Source organism: Micropterus dolomieu, linkage group LG08 (assembly GCF_021292245.1).
Source record: "Micropterus dolomieu isolate WLL.071019.BEF.003 ecotype Adirondacks linkage group LG08, ASM2129224v1, whole genome shotgun sequence".
Taxonomy (NCBI): Eukaryota; Metazoa; Chordata; class Actinopteri; order Centrarchiformes; family Centrarchidae; genus Micropterus; species Micropterus dolomieu.
In genome coordinates this window covers 13,893,384-13,907,610 of record NC_060157.1, presented here as the reverse complement: position 1 = coordinate 13,907,610, position 14,227 = coordinate 13,893,384, and the positions used below count along the sequence as shown (strand labels likewise).

The following is a 14,227-nucleotide window of genomic DNA, read 5'->3' as shown; positions in this document are numbered from 1 at the left end:
TACCCTTCATCCCTGTACAAACTCATTAGTGGTGACCTGTCTGAGAATGATTTATTGTCAGTATTAATATCCTCTTTGTTTGTTATTGCCGGCTGTGCTATCTGATTGGTTCAGGGTCCAACAAGAGACTTTAAATGAAAAGTCAATGGCAAGCTGTTGGATTTCCAAATCCATAATATGAAATCTGTAGCTTTATGTTGTGTAATATTGAATTTGTTATAGCTGATATGTTTATAACTCTCTCACTCTGTGAAATAACTCTGGTGCTCAGTTTGAGTGTTATATTGCATGCTCTGTGGTTTTCAGATCATTGCCAAAATGTAAATGTATGCACTACAAGACTATCATTTAGACTCTATAGCATGACAGCATCATCAAATCTCACTATTGTGTTCAGATGTTTTGCATTTCCATAGGAAAAAAACAGCAATAATAACCCAGGGCTTTTGTGTGTATGAGGGTGAGTGAATGGATGAGATCATCCCTGAGGCCTCATCATTTCTTACTCCTTTCCCATTAAAAAGGTGGAATCTGCATCGCCCAGTCTTTGAAAATTCCCCACAACCCCAAGCTGGAGGATTACGACAAAGCCATCCAACAACTGCTGGAAACGCAGCACTCGCGGGCAGTCATCATCTTTGCCAGTGAAGAAGACATACGGTGAGGAGTGCAGCACATTCTGGCTTCATCAGTGTTGTTCGGGCGCGTTGATGACTTGCCATGTTGAGGTCTTTAATCTCCGAGTAGCAGCTCCTGCAGACAGGCTAGAGGCACAGATTTACCATGCGTGCTACACAAACACACCTCCAACAACACAAACAAAAGCATGCCTCAGAGGAAAAGTGGGAATACAGATCACAACAAAGCAACAGAGATATTGTTTCATTTACAATGCCCCATGGGAGTGTTGTCAAGAAGCATTTACTCCCTGTTAATTCAGAATAAAGAATCCAGAAGTAAAAAAGTAGTAAAAGAAAAGAGAAGATAAGTTGACATAGAGATTGACTGCTACTCCTTCTGTTATCTTTAAATTAAAAAAAATCTTTGCTCAACGTAACGCAAATCACATACCAGTTAACACATACTTAAGTTTTCCTTTACCTCTCACCTTTAATGAGATACACTGAAGAACTGTACATGACAGAGCTGTAATGTCCAAACAACTCCTTAAAGCTAGCTGGGCCGTTGTGTAATAGATATTAGATTGCGCACACCTCTTGTTCACTCTAATTCCCTCACGGATGTCCTTGCAGGGGAGTGCTCAATGCCACCAAGAGGGCCAATCAGGTGGGCCATTTCCTCTGGATTGGATCTGACAGCTGGGGGGCCAAGAGCAGCCCGATCCACCAGCTCGAGGATGTAGCGGTGGGAGCAGTCACTATACTGCCCAAACGGTCCTCCATTGCAGGTACGCACACACTGGTGCACACATGTATACTTATACTGTATATACAAAACATGGTCATATTAGGATCCAGGTTGAAAAATACTTAAGTTACCCTTTAACATCTTTAGATAAACAAACATCTGTGACATTCAATGCATTTAAAGAGATATTTTAATATAGTTTTTGTTGGTCACACATTTCCCCCTACCTCATCTATTTCTATTTCAGTCGATAATTTTCAGTCGATAATTTTTTTCTCAGAATGACATTCAGCAATCCTCAGAGAACAAGTATGCCCTTGTTGTTGTATTTGGCTGTGGGTTGTGCATGACCAGACTAAAGTCAGTTTGGACAAATTGGCTACTTAGGCTACCTAGATTTTATTAGATATTGCATTCATCAGTGTGGTTTTACTACTTCGCAGCCTGCTGTCTGAACAAAAATGGGTATATGTGGTATCTGCTGTGTCATTGTTGAAAGGGGCACCACATGATTGTTCTGAGAAAAAGCTTTAATTTAGTCTTTAGCCTTTACTCTCATTAAACTTATGGGTGGATTTCTCTTTACAGCTGTAGCTTAAATAAGTCTACCCACAAGACAAAAGGAGGAAAACGAGGAAATAATACTGCTGCATTTGCCAGGACATGTATAAATTCACCGCAGGAATAGTATATTCTCAGCATGTACCATCTATTTAAAGTTCTGTACAGTGTCACAAACCTAATAACCACTCATCATTACATTGAGACATTGAATTTTATGAAGTTTTCCTTAATTAGAGGAGGTCTAGCCGGGACAAATGTATACTCTGGAGGCAGCAAGAATATTATTAATCCACCATGCATCATTGATGGTCGTTAGAAAAGAAAATCAGCTGAGTCATTCAGCTCTGATTAGCCATTATCACCTCCACCCATGATATGACCGGATAAAAGAGAGTAGAGACAGAAAGAGAGACACCGAAATGTGAAATTCAGATTATTCTCAAGACAGAATACTGTGTTTCTGTAACTAGGTAAAAAAAACAATACTGCACCATGAATCAAGTTTTGTCCCAGCGCAGTTTCCTGACCCACATTGGGTGGTAAAGATGCACAAACAAGAGAACAAATTTCGGCATACAGGCATTCTTTTTCCTTTGTTGCAGCAAGTTATCTCTCCTCTAGCTAATGCTTCATACAGGCACCTAAGTCCTGTTGAAATGAGTCTCAAGCTATACATCATGCCTTCAATCCATTGCTATGGTAATGGATTTTATGAAGTGAAGAAAACCTGTTCAGCACCTACAGGACCTCGTAGCCTGAGGCACTGGGCTGCGGCACCACTTACAATCCCTGCGTTATTTATTATGCATCCTGTTTTTTAATTAATGTAATTTCCTAGATGAAAGAAGTGATTAATGTTCTATGGGGCTAGAGAGGAAGAGGAACCAGCGTGGTCAAATTCTGATGAAGTAGTGCTTGCTGGTGTGCTTCAAACACCTAGCGGCCAGCGCCACTCTGCCGCACAAGTTTCGCTTTATTTCCTCCAGGTTTGAAGTGGTTGATAATTGGTCCGGAACTGAACCATTCTCCTCTTTCCTCTTTTGCCAGGATTTGATGAATACTTTTCTGCACTCACCCTGGAGAACAATCGCAGGAACGTGTGGTTTGCTGAATTTTGGGAGGAAAACTTTGACTGCAGGCTCCTCAGCGCCTCAAAGAGAGAGGATACCAGCCGTAAATGCACAGGTACATGGGTTTTGACATGAACAAAGTAGGAACATTTCTGTAATACACTAATAGATTATGCATATTTTCACCCTCCTATGTCAGGTTGATGTGAACTTGACCTTTTGTTCGCATTATAGGCTGCAGATATACTGTTGGGGTTTTATTTCATCCCCTCTTGTCTGCGGCACAGCCAGAAAGTCTAACACCAGGTGTTTCTACCCAGCGGGTGCAGGACAGGCAGAGTTTATTATTAGAATAATAATGCACCACGTGTCTTAGTCATACTACAGTTACAGACCGTCTGCTCCTGTGGCTAATGTCCTGTAACACTTAAATCCCATATTCTCTCTATTCCCCCTTAACCCAGTCACCTTGACAGCTCTACAGAGTCGTGCCATGGGTACTAACTGCACAGAGCCAGAGTGCACTTTATTTAGGTTGGAAATTACTGAGAAAATGACAAAAAGCCAAGTAAATACTGTCAGTATAGTGTTGTTGTTAACAGTGATGCATGCTCGCACTACCTAAACTCTGCCTGCCAACGGTGTGGCAGGCATTGTGCGGCACTTTTCATCTACAAGGATGATATCTGTTATGTGGGATGCTGTTTTAATCTTGCTTGCATACGTGATGACGGTAATGGAAGTATGACACAAATGACTGTTTGCTGAAGGATTTCGTTTCCTTTATAATCACCTGTTTGTCGACTTTTGTCATACGTCAAAGACAGAAGATGCTCGTTCATTTAGCGAGCCCCACAAACCCTTTGTAAAATGACTGTAAATGTCTTTTCTCTTTTCTTCAGTTTCACCGAAAATGACTCTCTCTCTCTTTTTATACCTCAAGCCAAGCCAATATTTATGAATGTTAAATACAAACGGGAAGTTTTTGCATTCACAGACTGTCCATTTAGCACCCTATGCAGAGCTCTGGAAAGGAAAAAGGTTATGTGTGGGCTGAAATGTATGTTAAGTTCTGAGAAATGGGCTGAAATGTCAGCACCAATTGCTTTTGACCTCCTTCAGTTTATGCACGTCTCCCACATTCTTATATGTGTTGTATTAACATCATATCCTCCTCCAATAAGGAGAAAATTGGCTTTCAGTACTCAGTAGTTATTTCCTTGACAATGCCTTTTTGTTTACTGGGAGCTTCATTATTATAATATGATGATGATGATGATGATGATGATTATTATTATTATTATTATTATTATTAAAAGTAATAGGAGTCTTTCTGTTGTTATAATTTTCATTCACTCTTTGAAATGCAGCTTTCGTCTACCTGGAGTATAAAATAGCTAATTCAGTTTGTAACAAACACAAAAAATCCAGCACATGCTGTGCATTACATATTCGAGCGGTGTATCAGCAGCATGAGGCAAAACCATTACGCCAGCCCATAGTGAAATGGCAGTGCACTGGAAGGAGGATTTAAAAGAGCAGGAAGCTACTGTAGAAGAGTATGTTACTAAACTTTATGGTGATCTTCATCGGTTCTTACCACACTATTACTTTGAAATGCACCGCATAATTCAATCTGAGTCTGCTGTATTTGTCACAAACACTTTGTCTCACAGCTCAGCTTGATATTTTCCACTTCTTATTTCTGATGCCACATTGTCCCTTTAGGTGTAATTCATACAAAATCAAAACTGAACTAACTGGCAGCAAATGGTAAACGGAGGAATACAAATGAAGCTGGAGATGAAATAGTGCTGAGAGGGTGTAATGTCTAATGGCTCATGGTGTCTTTGGCTAAAAGTCCTCTTCTTCCTTTTCTTCCCTCAGGCAAGGAGCGCATCAAGATTGACGCCAAGTACGAGCAGGAAGGGAAAGTGCAGTTTGTGATTGACGCAGTGTACGCTATGGCCCACGCTCTTCACAACATGCAGAGGGACTTGTGTCCCGATCACCCTGGCGTTTGTCCACAAATGGAGTCTGCTGAAGGAAAGACTCTGCTGAAGTACATACGTAACACCAGCTTCAACGGTGAGTGACACATTGTAAAAGTCTGCACATCACTTGCAAAATAATAGTTTTAAACTTGAGGGCACGTTTCAAATTGCCCCAAAAATGCACATTTGTAGCAAGCTAACCATAGTGCATTAATGTTAGCATTACGCTAGTAATATAACTGACCCTGACTTGAGTTTAAGGAGTCTGTGCTGAGGTATGAGCTCATTAAACTAGGCAAGTTATACAGGCTTTCTCACCAATTTCCTGTGTCAATATACAATGTAATTTAGAGAAAAAAACAAATTGTGGACAGAAGAGCCAGGGTCATCTCAGTTTCAGACTATGAAAAGTATGCAAATAGGTTTTAAATACATACCACCTCCTCTGTTTTCTGCAGTTGCTTGTGGGCAGGCTACAATTTGTATTAACATTACATTTCATTCATAGCTCAAATTCCCCAACATTTTCTGGATCTGTGAACTATTTTGTGCCCGTGTGGTGTATTATGGGTTGACCAGTACTTGAACCTATACATTATTCAGCCCTGTACAGAAAGTGATGTGGAAGATACTTAACAATTAATGGCAAATAGCTATTAATGACAACTACTCTGAAAAGCAGAAGTGAGTCAAGGAAGACAGCCGAATGGGAGATGAGTTTAAAACAAGATAAACCTTTGTCATTACAAATGTGCCGGCATGTATGTCAGCCAGTGATCATAAAAGGCTCTTCTGAAGTACATTGTGTCTTTGCAAAATGTTCTAGATAAGATTCAGCTGTTTAAAGTGAGGAATCAGCGTAATCTTCTTACAGAACTGGCCCAGTTTTAGAGGTGGACCCAGCTCTTTGTCATTTTCTTAAGTATGATGTTTTATATATCGGGAATTGGACTTGTATGTACTTTACTGGGATAGACATATCTGCAACGCTGCAGTTTTTAGCAAACATTACTCAAACAGGAGCAAATAGTGCATTAGTTTGGGACTCTTTTCAGCTGCGTATTAATACACATTTGCTGCGCTAGTGAGTATTTCGGAGCATGATGTTATCATAATGAAGGAACATGTCAGCCAGTGCACGGATGTGTTTTCTGATGTGTTTTAATCGTTTTTAGACAAGAATGGAAGTCTGTGGAACAGAAGAATAAACTGTATCAGGCATTGGCTACACGGACAATATTTAGTATGATCAATTCATTACTGGTTTCTGTCTTTTCTAGGGATTTTTTGACAACAAGAAAAATATAGAATATCACCTTTAACAGATTAGAAATATAACGGGCAACATCATGATCTAAAATTATAATGATCCAATAAAAAGTTTGCTCTTTTTTTGTTGATCAGTGTAAACAACATGTTTAACTGGGGGACTAACTCTTTACAATTACTTGTGTAAAAAACGTGTGAAAGCAGTGAGCTAAAGGCTAAAGAGCTTCCTGCCTTTCTCCAACACTGTCGCTATGGCAGCAGAGTTCCAGCAGGCGAGAAGCCCTCAGATTTTAAGGTGGAACTAAAGATACAGAATATATGCAATTGCCTGAAATTTTCAAGGAGACCTTAACTAAGTACAGATTCATGCATGGGATTAAGAATCTGTCCACTCCCAATAAGCATTTGGGCCTGCGCTGACTTTTCTGGATTTTCAGCTTCCGAAAAATATTTACCTCAGTGTTGCATTGACAAAGAAAGAGGTTCATTTCACCTGAGCAAAAAAATAAGATCTCTACCTTCTTTATCTCCTCTACCTCTTCCTGTCTTGCTATTATATTTTCAGCCCTTTTTACTGATAGGCAAAGGTTGTTCTGTTGTGGCTCAGGCATATCTCACTGGCCCTTATTGCATTTAGACTGGAACCATGCACATTATCCTGTGTATGTGCCACTGCTAATGTATGTTTGTGAGCGTAAGCCTCCTTTGTTGATCTCCCCACTGCGCCGGAGTCACAGAGCTGAAAAGTGAGAGGCAGAAAATAAGGAGAGAATAATGATGCGAGAGAAACACAGCAGTGGATCCCCAGTCCACCCACACTGCTCAGCACAGCACAGCAGCGGTGCACTTTTGTCATGTCTTAGTTCAGAGCCACATGCAAATGCATAAATCTTTCATCTTAGACAGCGCCCACACTAAGGAGTCTACACAGACCATTTTGTTCCCTTGAAAATATCAGACAATAGAAAATACAAAGGAATTTTGAATGCCTTTTTATCTGCACACACAGAAACGCCACTTAATTATTTGCTCTAAAGCTGAAGAGCGCCAAGTGCCCAATCACTCATGTCACTTTACTGAATGACTTTGTTTGTTTATTTGTGCATGTTTTTGCTGGGGCGTGGAGTAAGAATGGTAACCCTGTCACAGCTTTGACTCACTGGATTCAATACCTTGTCAACATCTTTATACACAATGTCAACAAGTCCCGCTGTCTGTCTGGTGGAAGCAGAAGTGCCAGGACGGTGACTGCCACCCACCGAGTTTCAGTGTGGTTTTCATATTTAGAGAGTTTTAACTATGGGCTTTTTCCAAGTACACTTGAATTCATTCTGAACACCCATCCTGCATCACGTTCTGTGCAAACACATGGATATCCATGAATTAGCGTTCCACTTTCAAACAGAAAGACCGATGGGTCAAACGACTCCAGCGGTGCCATGTCTGTATTGTTAATGTGGAATATATGTGCTAGCACTTTGCATAACAGCAGATAGTGAGGGATTTGTGGCTCTCCATTAACATGGAAATGGCCACTTAAGGTCTTATAAACTGACATTTGTAATGCACAATGGTGTCACAAATTCAAAAAAGCAAAGTGCAGGCGCTTGTCCACAATATTTTCTTAGAATGGCCCCCTGTTCTGTCGCCTGAAATGGGCTTTTTCTCTTGCTCCCTGCCTTTCTTGTTTTACAAGAGTCCTTTTGGCCTGAAACTTTTGTAGAATGTTCAATGACAAATGTCCTTGAAAAACAAAAAAACTGGAGGGAGATGAAATTCCCTTTTGGCTGAAAATAAGGAAAAGGCGCAGTGGCCTTCCATCCAAAAGCCACAAGCTCTGTTCTAGATACAAAAGACAACATGTTCCCAAAAGTGTTTTGGACACATGCTCCTGGTCCTTTCTCAACACTTTTTATAGCCAGAGCTATTAAAGTACTTAATTCCCATGCCAAGTGTCATCAGACTCCCCCCGTCCCATTTCAAAAATGGTATCTCCATTCGTGCTTATGAGCTAGTGTATGCAGTGCCAAGGTGAACAGACTTGTAAAATGCAGCAGTTTTTCATTCTCTCTCAGCACTGTGGGATGTAAAAATGACCTCATCAACAATGCAGACCTCATTTATTAAAAAAAAAGTACAACTGTTTTTCCCATTAATGCCACTCAGCATTCACTGCTGCAAGGGAGATCTGCTGTTGACTGACAGCTGCATCAGCACACTTCCTTGCACACACTCACGTAGTCATGAGATTCGTATTATTGAGCGATGTGCACACGGCCACACATGTACTTGTGTAGACTCAACTCACAGGCTTGAGAGCTCGCACAAATAGCCATTTTTTTCCTCATAAGGTTTCAGGTGTCCGCAGTCCTCTCTGAGCTAATTAGTGAGATATTCAGGGCTCTGCTTGAGACAGGCTGCTACACACTGAGAGCAGATGGGGACCGTATGATGCTTTGGCTGACCTGTGTATCCTCCCTACATCTCCTGTTGTTGTCCACTCTGAGACTGAAATGAATGACTTTACACACAGGGGTGTGTGTGCATTTGAAATAGCAGGGAACTCCTAATAATATAGCACAGCTGAGAGTCCACATTATCTAACCATGTTTTGAATGTGAAAAGATATATGTCCTGTGGCCATTGCACTGTGATGATGCATCGGAAGCAGGTGAGGAAGTGCTATATTGGTCAGTAGGGAGCTTGCTTTCCTGTGTGTGATTATTATAAAGGTTTAAGATACAGGTCATTGTGTTTAGGGGTTCTAACTGGGAGGAGCAGACTCAAGCACTCTGTGGTCCTTTGTGTTGTCCATGTAGGCCACCACACAGTAAGAGGCATGAGGTTAAAAGTTCATGTTTTTCTCTTATGAGAAGAGGTGATGTGCCCTGTCACACCAGCGTCTAACACTTTTCTATCCTGCTGTCCTTTTGTAGCATTTTCTCTCTCTCGCTCTGTACAGGCAGTGCTGGCACCTCTGTTGTGTTTAACAAGAACGGCGATGCTCCAGGACGCTATGACCTGTTCCAGTTCCAGATGACCAACTCTTCCATCCCAGAGTATAAGGTGGTAGGACAGTGGGTGGAGAACCTCCAGCTCAGGGTATGACAATTTATTTGCACCGGGAACACAGACAGCAGACACACAATGTCAAATATTGTTTAAATGCTCGTATCTAAACAGGATGTCAAGGCTCAACGATGCTGATGGTTTGCGAGCGTGAAGACTTTCTGTGTTTTCCAAAATTGAAATCTCTTATGTGACAAGGGAGTGCAGATTATTTGCATTTGAAACGTGGTGAGAGCTTAGGTGCAGACATGTTTTTTCTTTCAGTCTAATTGATGTAGTTTAGGTGCGAAAAACAAATCTGTTTGTGTAATTTAGCAAGAAAAAAGTAAGTGTTACTCTTTGCTCAGAAGATAAATATTCAAAATTCTACCAGAGTAATATTTTCTTCCAACAATGAACAATAAAACATGTTCACACACACATTTTGGTTGATGTGTTGCCTACTAATGAAAGTCCTACAGAAAGTTACTTTTAGACTGTATTTAATAAGACAAATGTTTATATTCATAATTGAGAAAAAAAGAGCAATTAAAGCAACAGCGGATTTTAAAATCAGTGTGTGAAGGGAGGATAAAATGTGGTAATTTTATTCTGTCACATTTTGTATGCTGTTAAAAAAGGGGTTTGATATGTTTCCACCTGTAAAAGGATGTTAGGGCAGGACTAAAACATCAGCAAAGACTTGATTTGAGAGTTCAACATTAAAAACAAGAAAGCAGAAAGAAAGCAGACAATGATGTTACTCCGATGTTAGAGATCACTCTTCCTCTCAACTTCACTGACTGAAGAATAGTGGGAGGAAGAGGAAGATCATGTTTTTGACACAAGTGTCAGACCATATATGTTCAGTGTTTGGCAGCAGAGAGCTGCTGAGGATGTTGATGGTGTTAGAAACTGACACCCAAATACACACCTCCCATGTTACTCCCTGTGCTCTGTAGCTTTCCTGTGGGTTGAATGGTACACGATGAAACTCTCAATCTATGATCCCAAATCTATGATTTTGTCAGATGGAGGGTACACCCAAGGGAGCAAAATAAATCATATGGAAGTGCCGGGTACTTTACAGGAAAACAGAAGGATTTTAATAGGAAAATGTGTGAAAATGTAAGCTATTTGACAATTTTTTCGCATATCCAAAAGATCGTAGAACCCATGGGATAACAACATGGATGAGGCATTTTTCAAGTGATTATCTCTCGCTGAATGAGGGAACACAATGGCGATTGAGCCTACAGCCCACTGATGAAAGTATTGAGTGTATATATCAAAATAAATAAAGGGAACACTAAAATAACACATCCTAGATCTGAATGAATGAAATAATCTCATTAAATACTCCTTTCTTTACATAGTTGAATGTGCTGACAACAAAATCACACAAAAATTATCAATGGAAATCAAATTTATCAACCCATGGAGGTCTGGATTTAGAGTCACACTCAAAATCAAAGTGGAAAACCATACTACAGGCCGATCCAACTTTGATGTAATGTCCTTAAAACAAGTCAAAATGAGGCTCAGTAGTGTGTTGCCTCCACGTGCCTGTATGACCTCCCTACAACACCTGGGCATGCTCCTGATGAGGTGGCGGATGGTCTCCTGAGGGACCTCCTCCCAGACCTGGAATAAAGCATCCGCCAACTCCTGGACAGTCTGTGGTGCAACGTGGCGTTGTCCCAGATGTCCCAGATGTGCTCAATTGGATTCAGGTCTGGGGAACGGGCGGGCCAGTCCATAGCATCAATGCCTTCCTCTTGCAGGAACTGCTGACACACTCCAGCCACATGAGGTCTAGCATTGTCTTGCATTAGGAGGAACCCAGGGCCAACCGCACCAGCATATGGTCTCACAAGGGGTCTGAGGATCTCATCTCGGTACCTAATGGCAGTCAGGCTACCTCACATGCACATGGAGGGCTGTGCGGCCCCCCAAAGAAATGCCACCCCTCACCATTACTGACCCACCGCCAAACCGGTCATGCTAGAGGATGTTGCAGGCAGCAGAATGTTCTCCACGGCGTCTCCAGACTCTGTCATGTCTGTCACATGTGCTCAGTGTGAACCTGCTTTCATCTGTGAAGAGCACAGGGCGTCAGTGGCGAATTTGCCAATCTTGGTGTTCTCTGGCAAATGCCAAACGTCCTGCACGGTGTTGGGCTGTAAGCACAACCCCCACCTGTGGACGTCGGGCCCTCATACCACCCTCATGGAGTCTGTTTCTGACCGTTTGAGCAGACACATGCACATTTGTGGCCTGCTGGAGGTCATTTTGCAGGGCTCTGGCAGTGCTCCTCCTGCTCCTCCTTTCACAAAGGCAGAGGTAGCGGTCCTGCTGCTGGGTTGTTGCCCTCCTACGGCCTTCTCCACGTCTCCTGATGTTCTGGCCTGTCTCCTGGTAGCGCCTCCATGCTCTGGACACTACGCTGACAGACACAGCAAACCTTCTTGCCACAGCTCGCATTGATGTGCCATCCTGGATGAGCTGCACTACCTGAGCCACTTGTGTGGGTTTTAGACTCCGTCTCATGCTACCACTAGAGTGAAAGCACCGCCAGCATTCAAAAGTGACTGTCTGTGGTCACCACCTGTAGAACCACTCCTTTATTGGGGGTGTCTTGCTAATTGCCTATAATTTCCACCTGTTGTCTATTCCATTTGCACAACAGTATGTGAAATTGATTGTCAATCAGTGTTGCTTCCTAAGTGGACAGTTTGATTTCACAGGAGTGACTGACTTGGAGTTACATTGTGTTGTTTAAGTGTTCCCTTTATTTTTTTGAGCAGTGTATATATATATATATATATATTTGCAGCATTACAGCATTACAAACTTGGTGTCAATGGTGAGATTCCCAGGGGGGAAATGCTGTATTAAATTACTGCTAATGCAAACCAAACATTTCCTACTGCTGCAGCTTCACATTAAATGCATTTAACTGGTGAAACATGAGTTAACTTGAATTATGATGTCACAGGAAATACAATGGGTTTGTCAATGAGCTAAACACATACCGCTATAGATCAACATGTGGCAAGACAATGGTCATTTCTGAAAGTTTTTTGAGAGCAGATCAATATGAAATATTGCAGGGAGTAATGGAACAAGACGAAGCAGCCACAGTGAGATGTTAGATGAAGAGCTGCAGGCGACAGGCAGCATACCTCCAACTTCTCAGCGAGGTAACCAGCTCCTTTCACTGAGCCCTGCTGTTTGCAGACTCATGCCGTGTGCAGCTTAAAATCAGATCACGGTTGCTCACAGAATGATGGAAAATGGCAAATTACTGCCTGACTTCTTTATTAAAACAACAATCGTTTGTTTTGCTGCCCCCAGAATTCCGGGACCTGTAGTATTAAACCATATTTCCTGTTACCACCAGAAACTAGAGGTGTTGCCAAATCAATCAGGACTGAAATCTTAAGGCTTACAACTTTAAATGACTTTAATTCACCTACATAAAATACCATCTAATATCAGTGTTGGGCGAAGAGCTGGAGTCAGCTGCTGTGCTGCTTTTTTTAATGCAAGGTGTTGGTTTGCAGCCACTGTAATAGATCTCACTGTCACAACACAAGAATAGGCTTGGGTGATTCATGTGGACAATAAAGATACTGATTTTATTTCAAGGGAAACATAGTTTGAAATTGCACATACTGTATCAAACCTGAGCTGGAATTTCTATGTATTTCTATGTAACTCAGATAAAAAAAAAGACATGACATTTACATAGAGATGAGTTAACATTTGCATAATGGCTCTCTGGATCACAAGAATTAAACTCAACTGAATGGATTTGATAGCGCAGGTGGAGCAACGTCTGTTGCTGGAGATTTGTGCTTCATTCTGCTTTAGTGTGATTACCAACCAATCCAATTATATACCAATGCAATAACTATTTGTTCAGTAACTCATAAAGAGGCATCTAATTTAAAGGTTTCCTTGGAATGAGCATCCTGATGCACTTTGGGATCATCCGGAAAGAAGTACAACTTAACGCTGTTCCAGCTCACAAAAGCTTAAATTAACTGTAAAATTGACTATCTAAAGCAAAACCCAAATTAAAACTATGGCAGCCGTATGAGTTCAAGGTGTCAGAAATCTTGCTTCTGGTCTCCATGGCAACAGAGCTCATTACTGTTTCCACACTCTGTGTAATCGGGAGGTTTTCCAGAGAGCACCTTTCATTGTCCAAATAACAAATGACACCTTCATGCCCCCAGATAAATGGCAGATGATAATCTACCCAGACACCACCGAAACAACACATTTGTCATACAGGTACACACAACGCAATCACACTGTAGATGTGTGTGTGTGTATGTGCTGCAAAGGTGGTGCTCTGTATCTGCAATTATTGGCATTTGGAGGGGGTGATGCTGTTTGTATCCTTAGCTGGACTCATGCTGTAGGTGATAATATTTGTACCTGGTGGAGTTTTTTATATCTGCTTTACATTAAAGAGTAATGTGAGTTATATGAGTGTACAGCACACATAAGTGGTGAGACAGCGGTTTGTCATTGAGAATTTCCAGGTTCACACCACAGAAAAGAAAACATGAGTAGTGAAGAAAAAAAGGTACATAGTTATATTTTTGTTATATTAGTTTGTTTAATCTGTGGTGGTTTTACAAGAGGGGTTATGTGCCAGACTACTGAAGTCTAGCAGTCACCGGGACATTGGCAGGAAACCAGCGGTCGGTTTTTGTACGGATTATACAAACAAGATATAGCACGCTAATTAGAGAGTTTTAGAGGTGCTGGTAGGGGGAGTTTTATAGCCTTTGGACAGAGCCAGGCTAGCTGTTTCCTCCTGCTTCCAGTTTTGATGCTAAGCTAAGCTAACCGTCTGCTGGCTGTAGCTTCATATTTAACAGAGAGACATGAAAGTTG

General features: G+C 41.4%; 2 protein-coding genes across 11 annotated transcripts in view; one reads left to right on the top strand and one right to left on the bottom strand.

Moving 5' to 3' along the window:
- LOC123975559 (amphoterin-induced protein 3-like) overlaps positions 1–14,227 on the bottom strand; it is a 104,815-nt gene that overhangs the window by 63,734 nt on the left and 26,854 nt on the right. The window lies entirely within an intron of this gene.
- LOC123975558 (metabotropic glutamate receptor 7-like) overlaps positions 1–14,227 on the top strand; it is a 100,950-nt gene that overhangs the window by 69,677 nt on the left and 17,046 nt on the right. For both annotated transcript variants that reach the window (XM_046057129.1, XM_046057128.1), the window contains 5 exons: positions 525–660; positions 1,254–1,408; positions 2,980–3,117; positions 4,890–5,090; positions 9,228–9,367. In XM_046057129.1, coding sequence (XP_045913085.1) covers positions 525–660; positions 1,254–1,408; positions 2,980–3,117; positions 4,890–5,090; positions 9,228–9,367 — 770 coding nt within the window. The remainder of the gene's footprint in view (positions 1–524; positions 661–1,253; positions 1,409–2,979; positions 3,118–4,889; positions 5,091–9,227; positions 9,368–14,227) is intronic.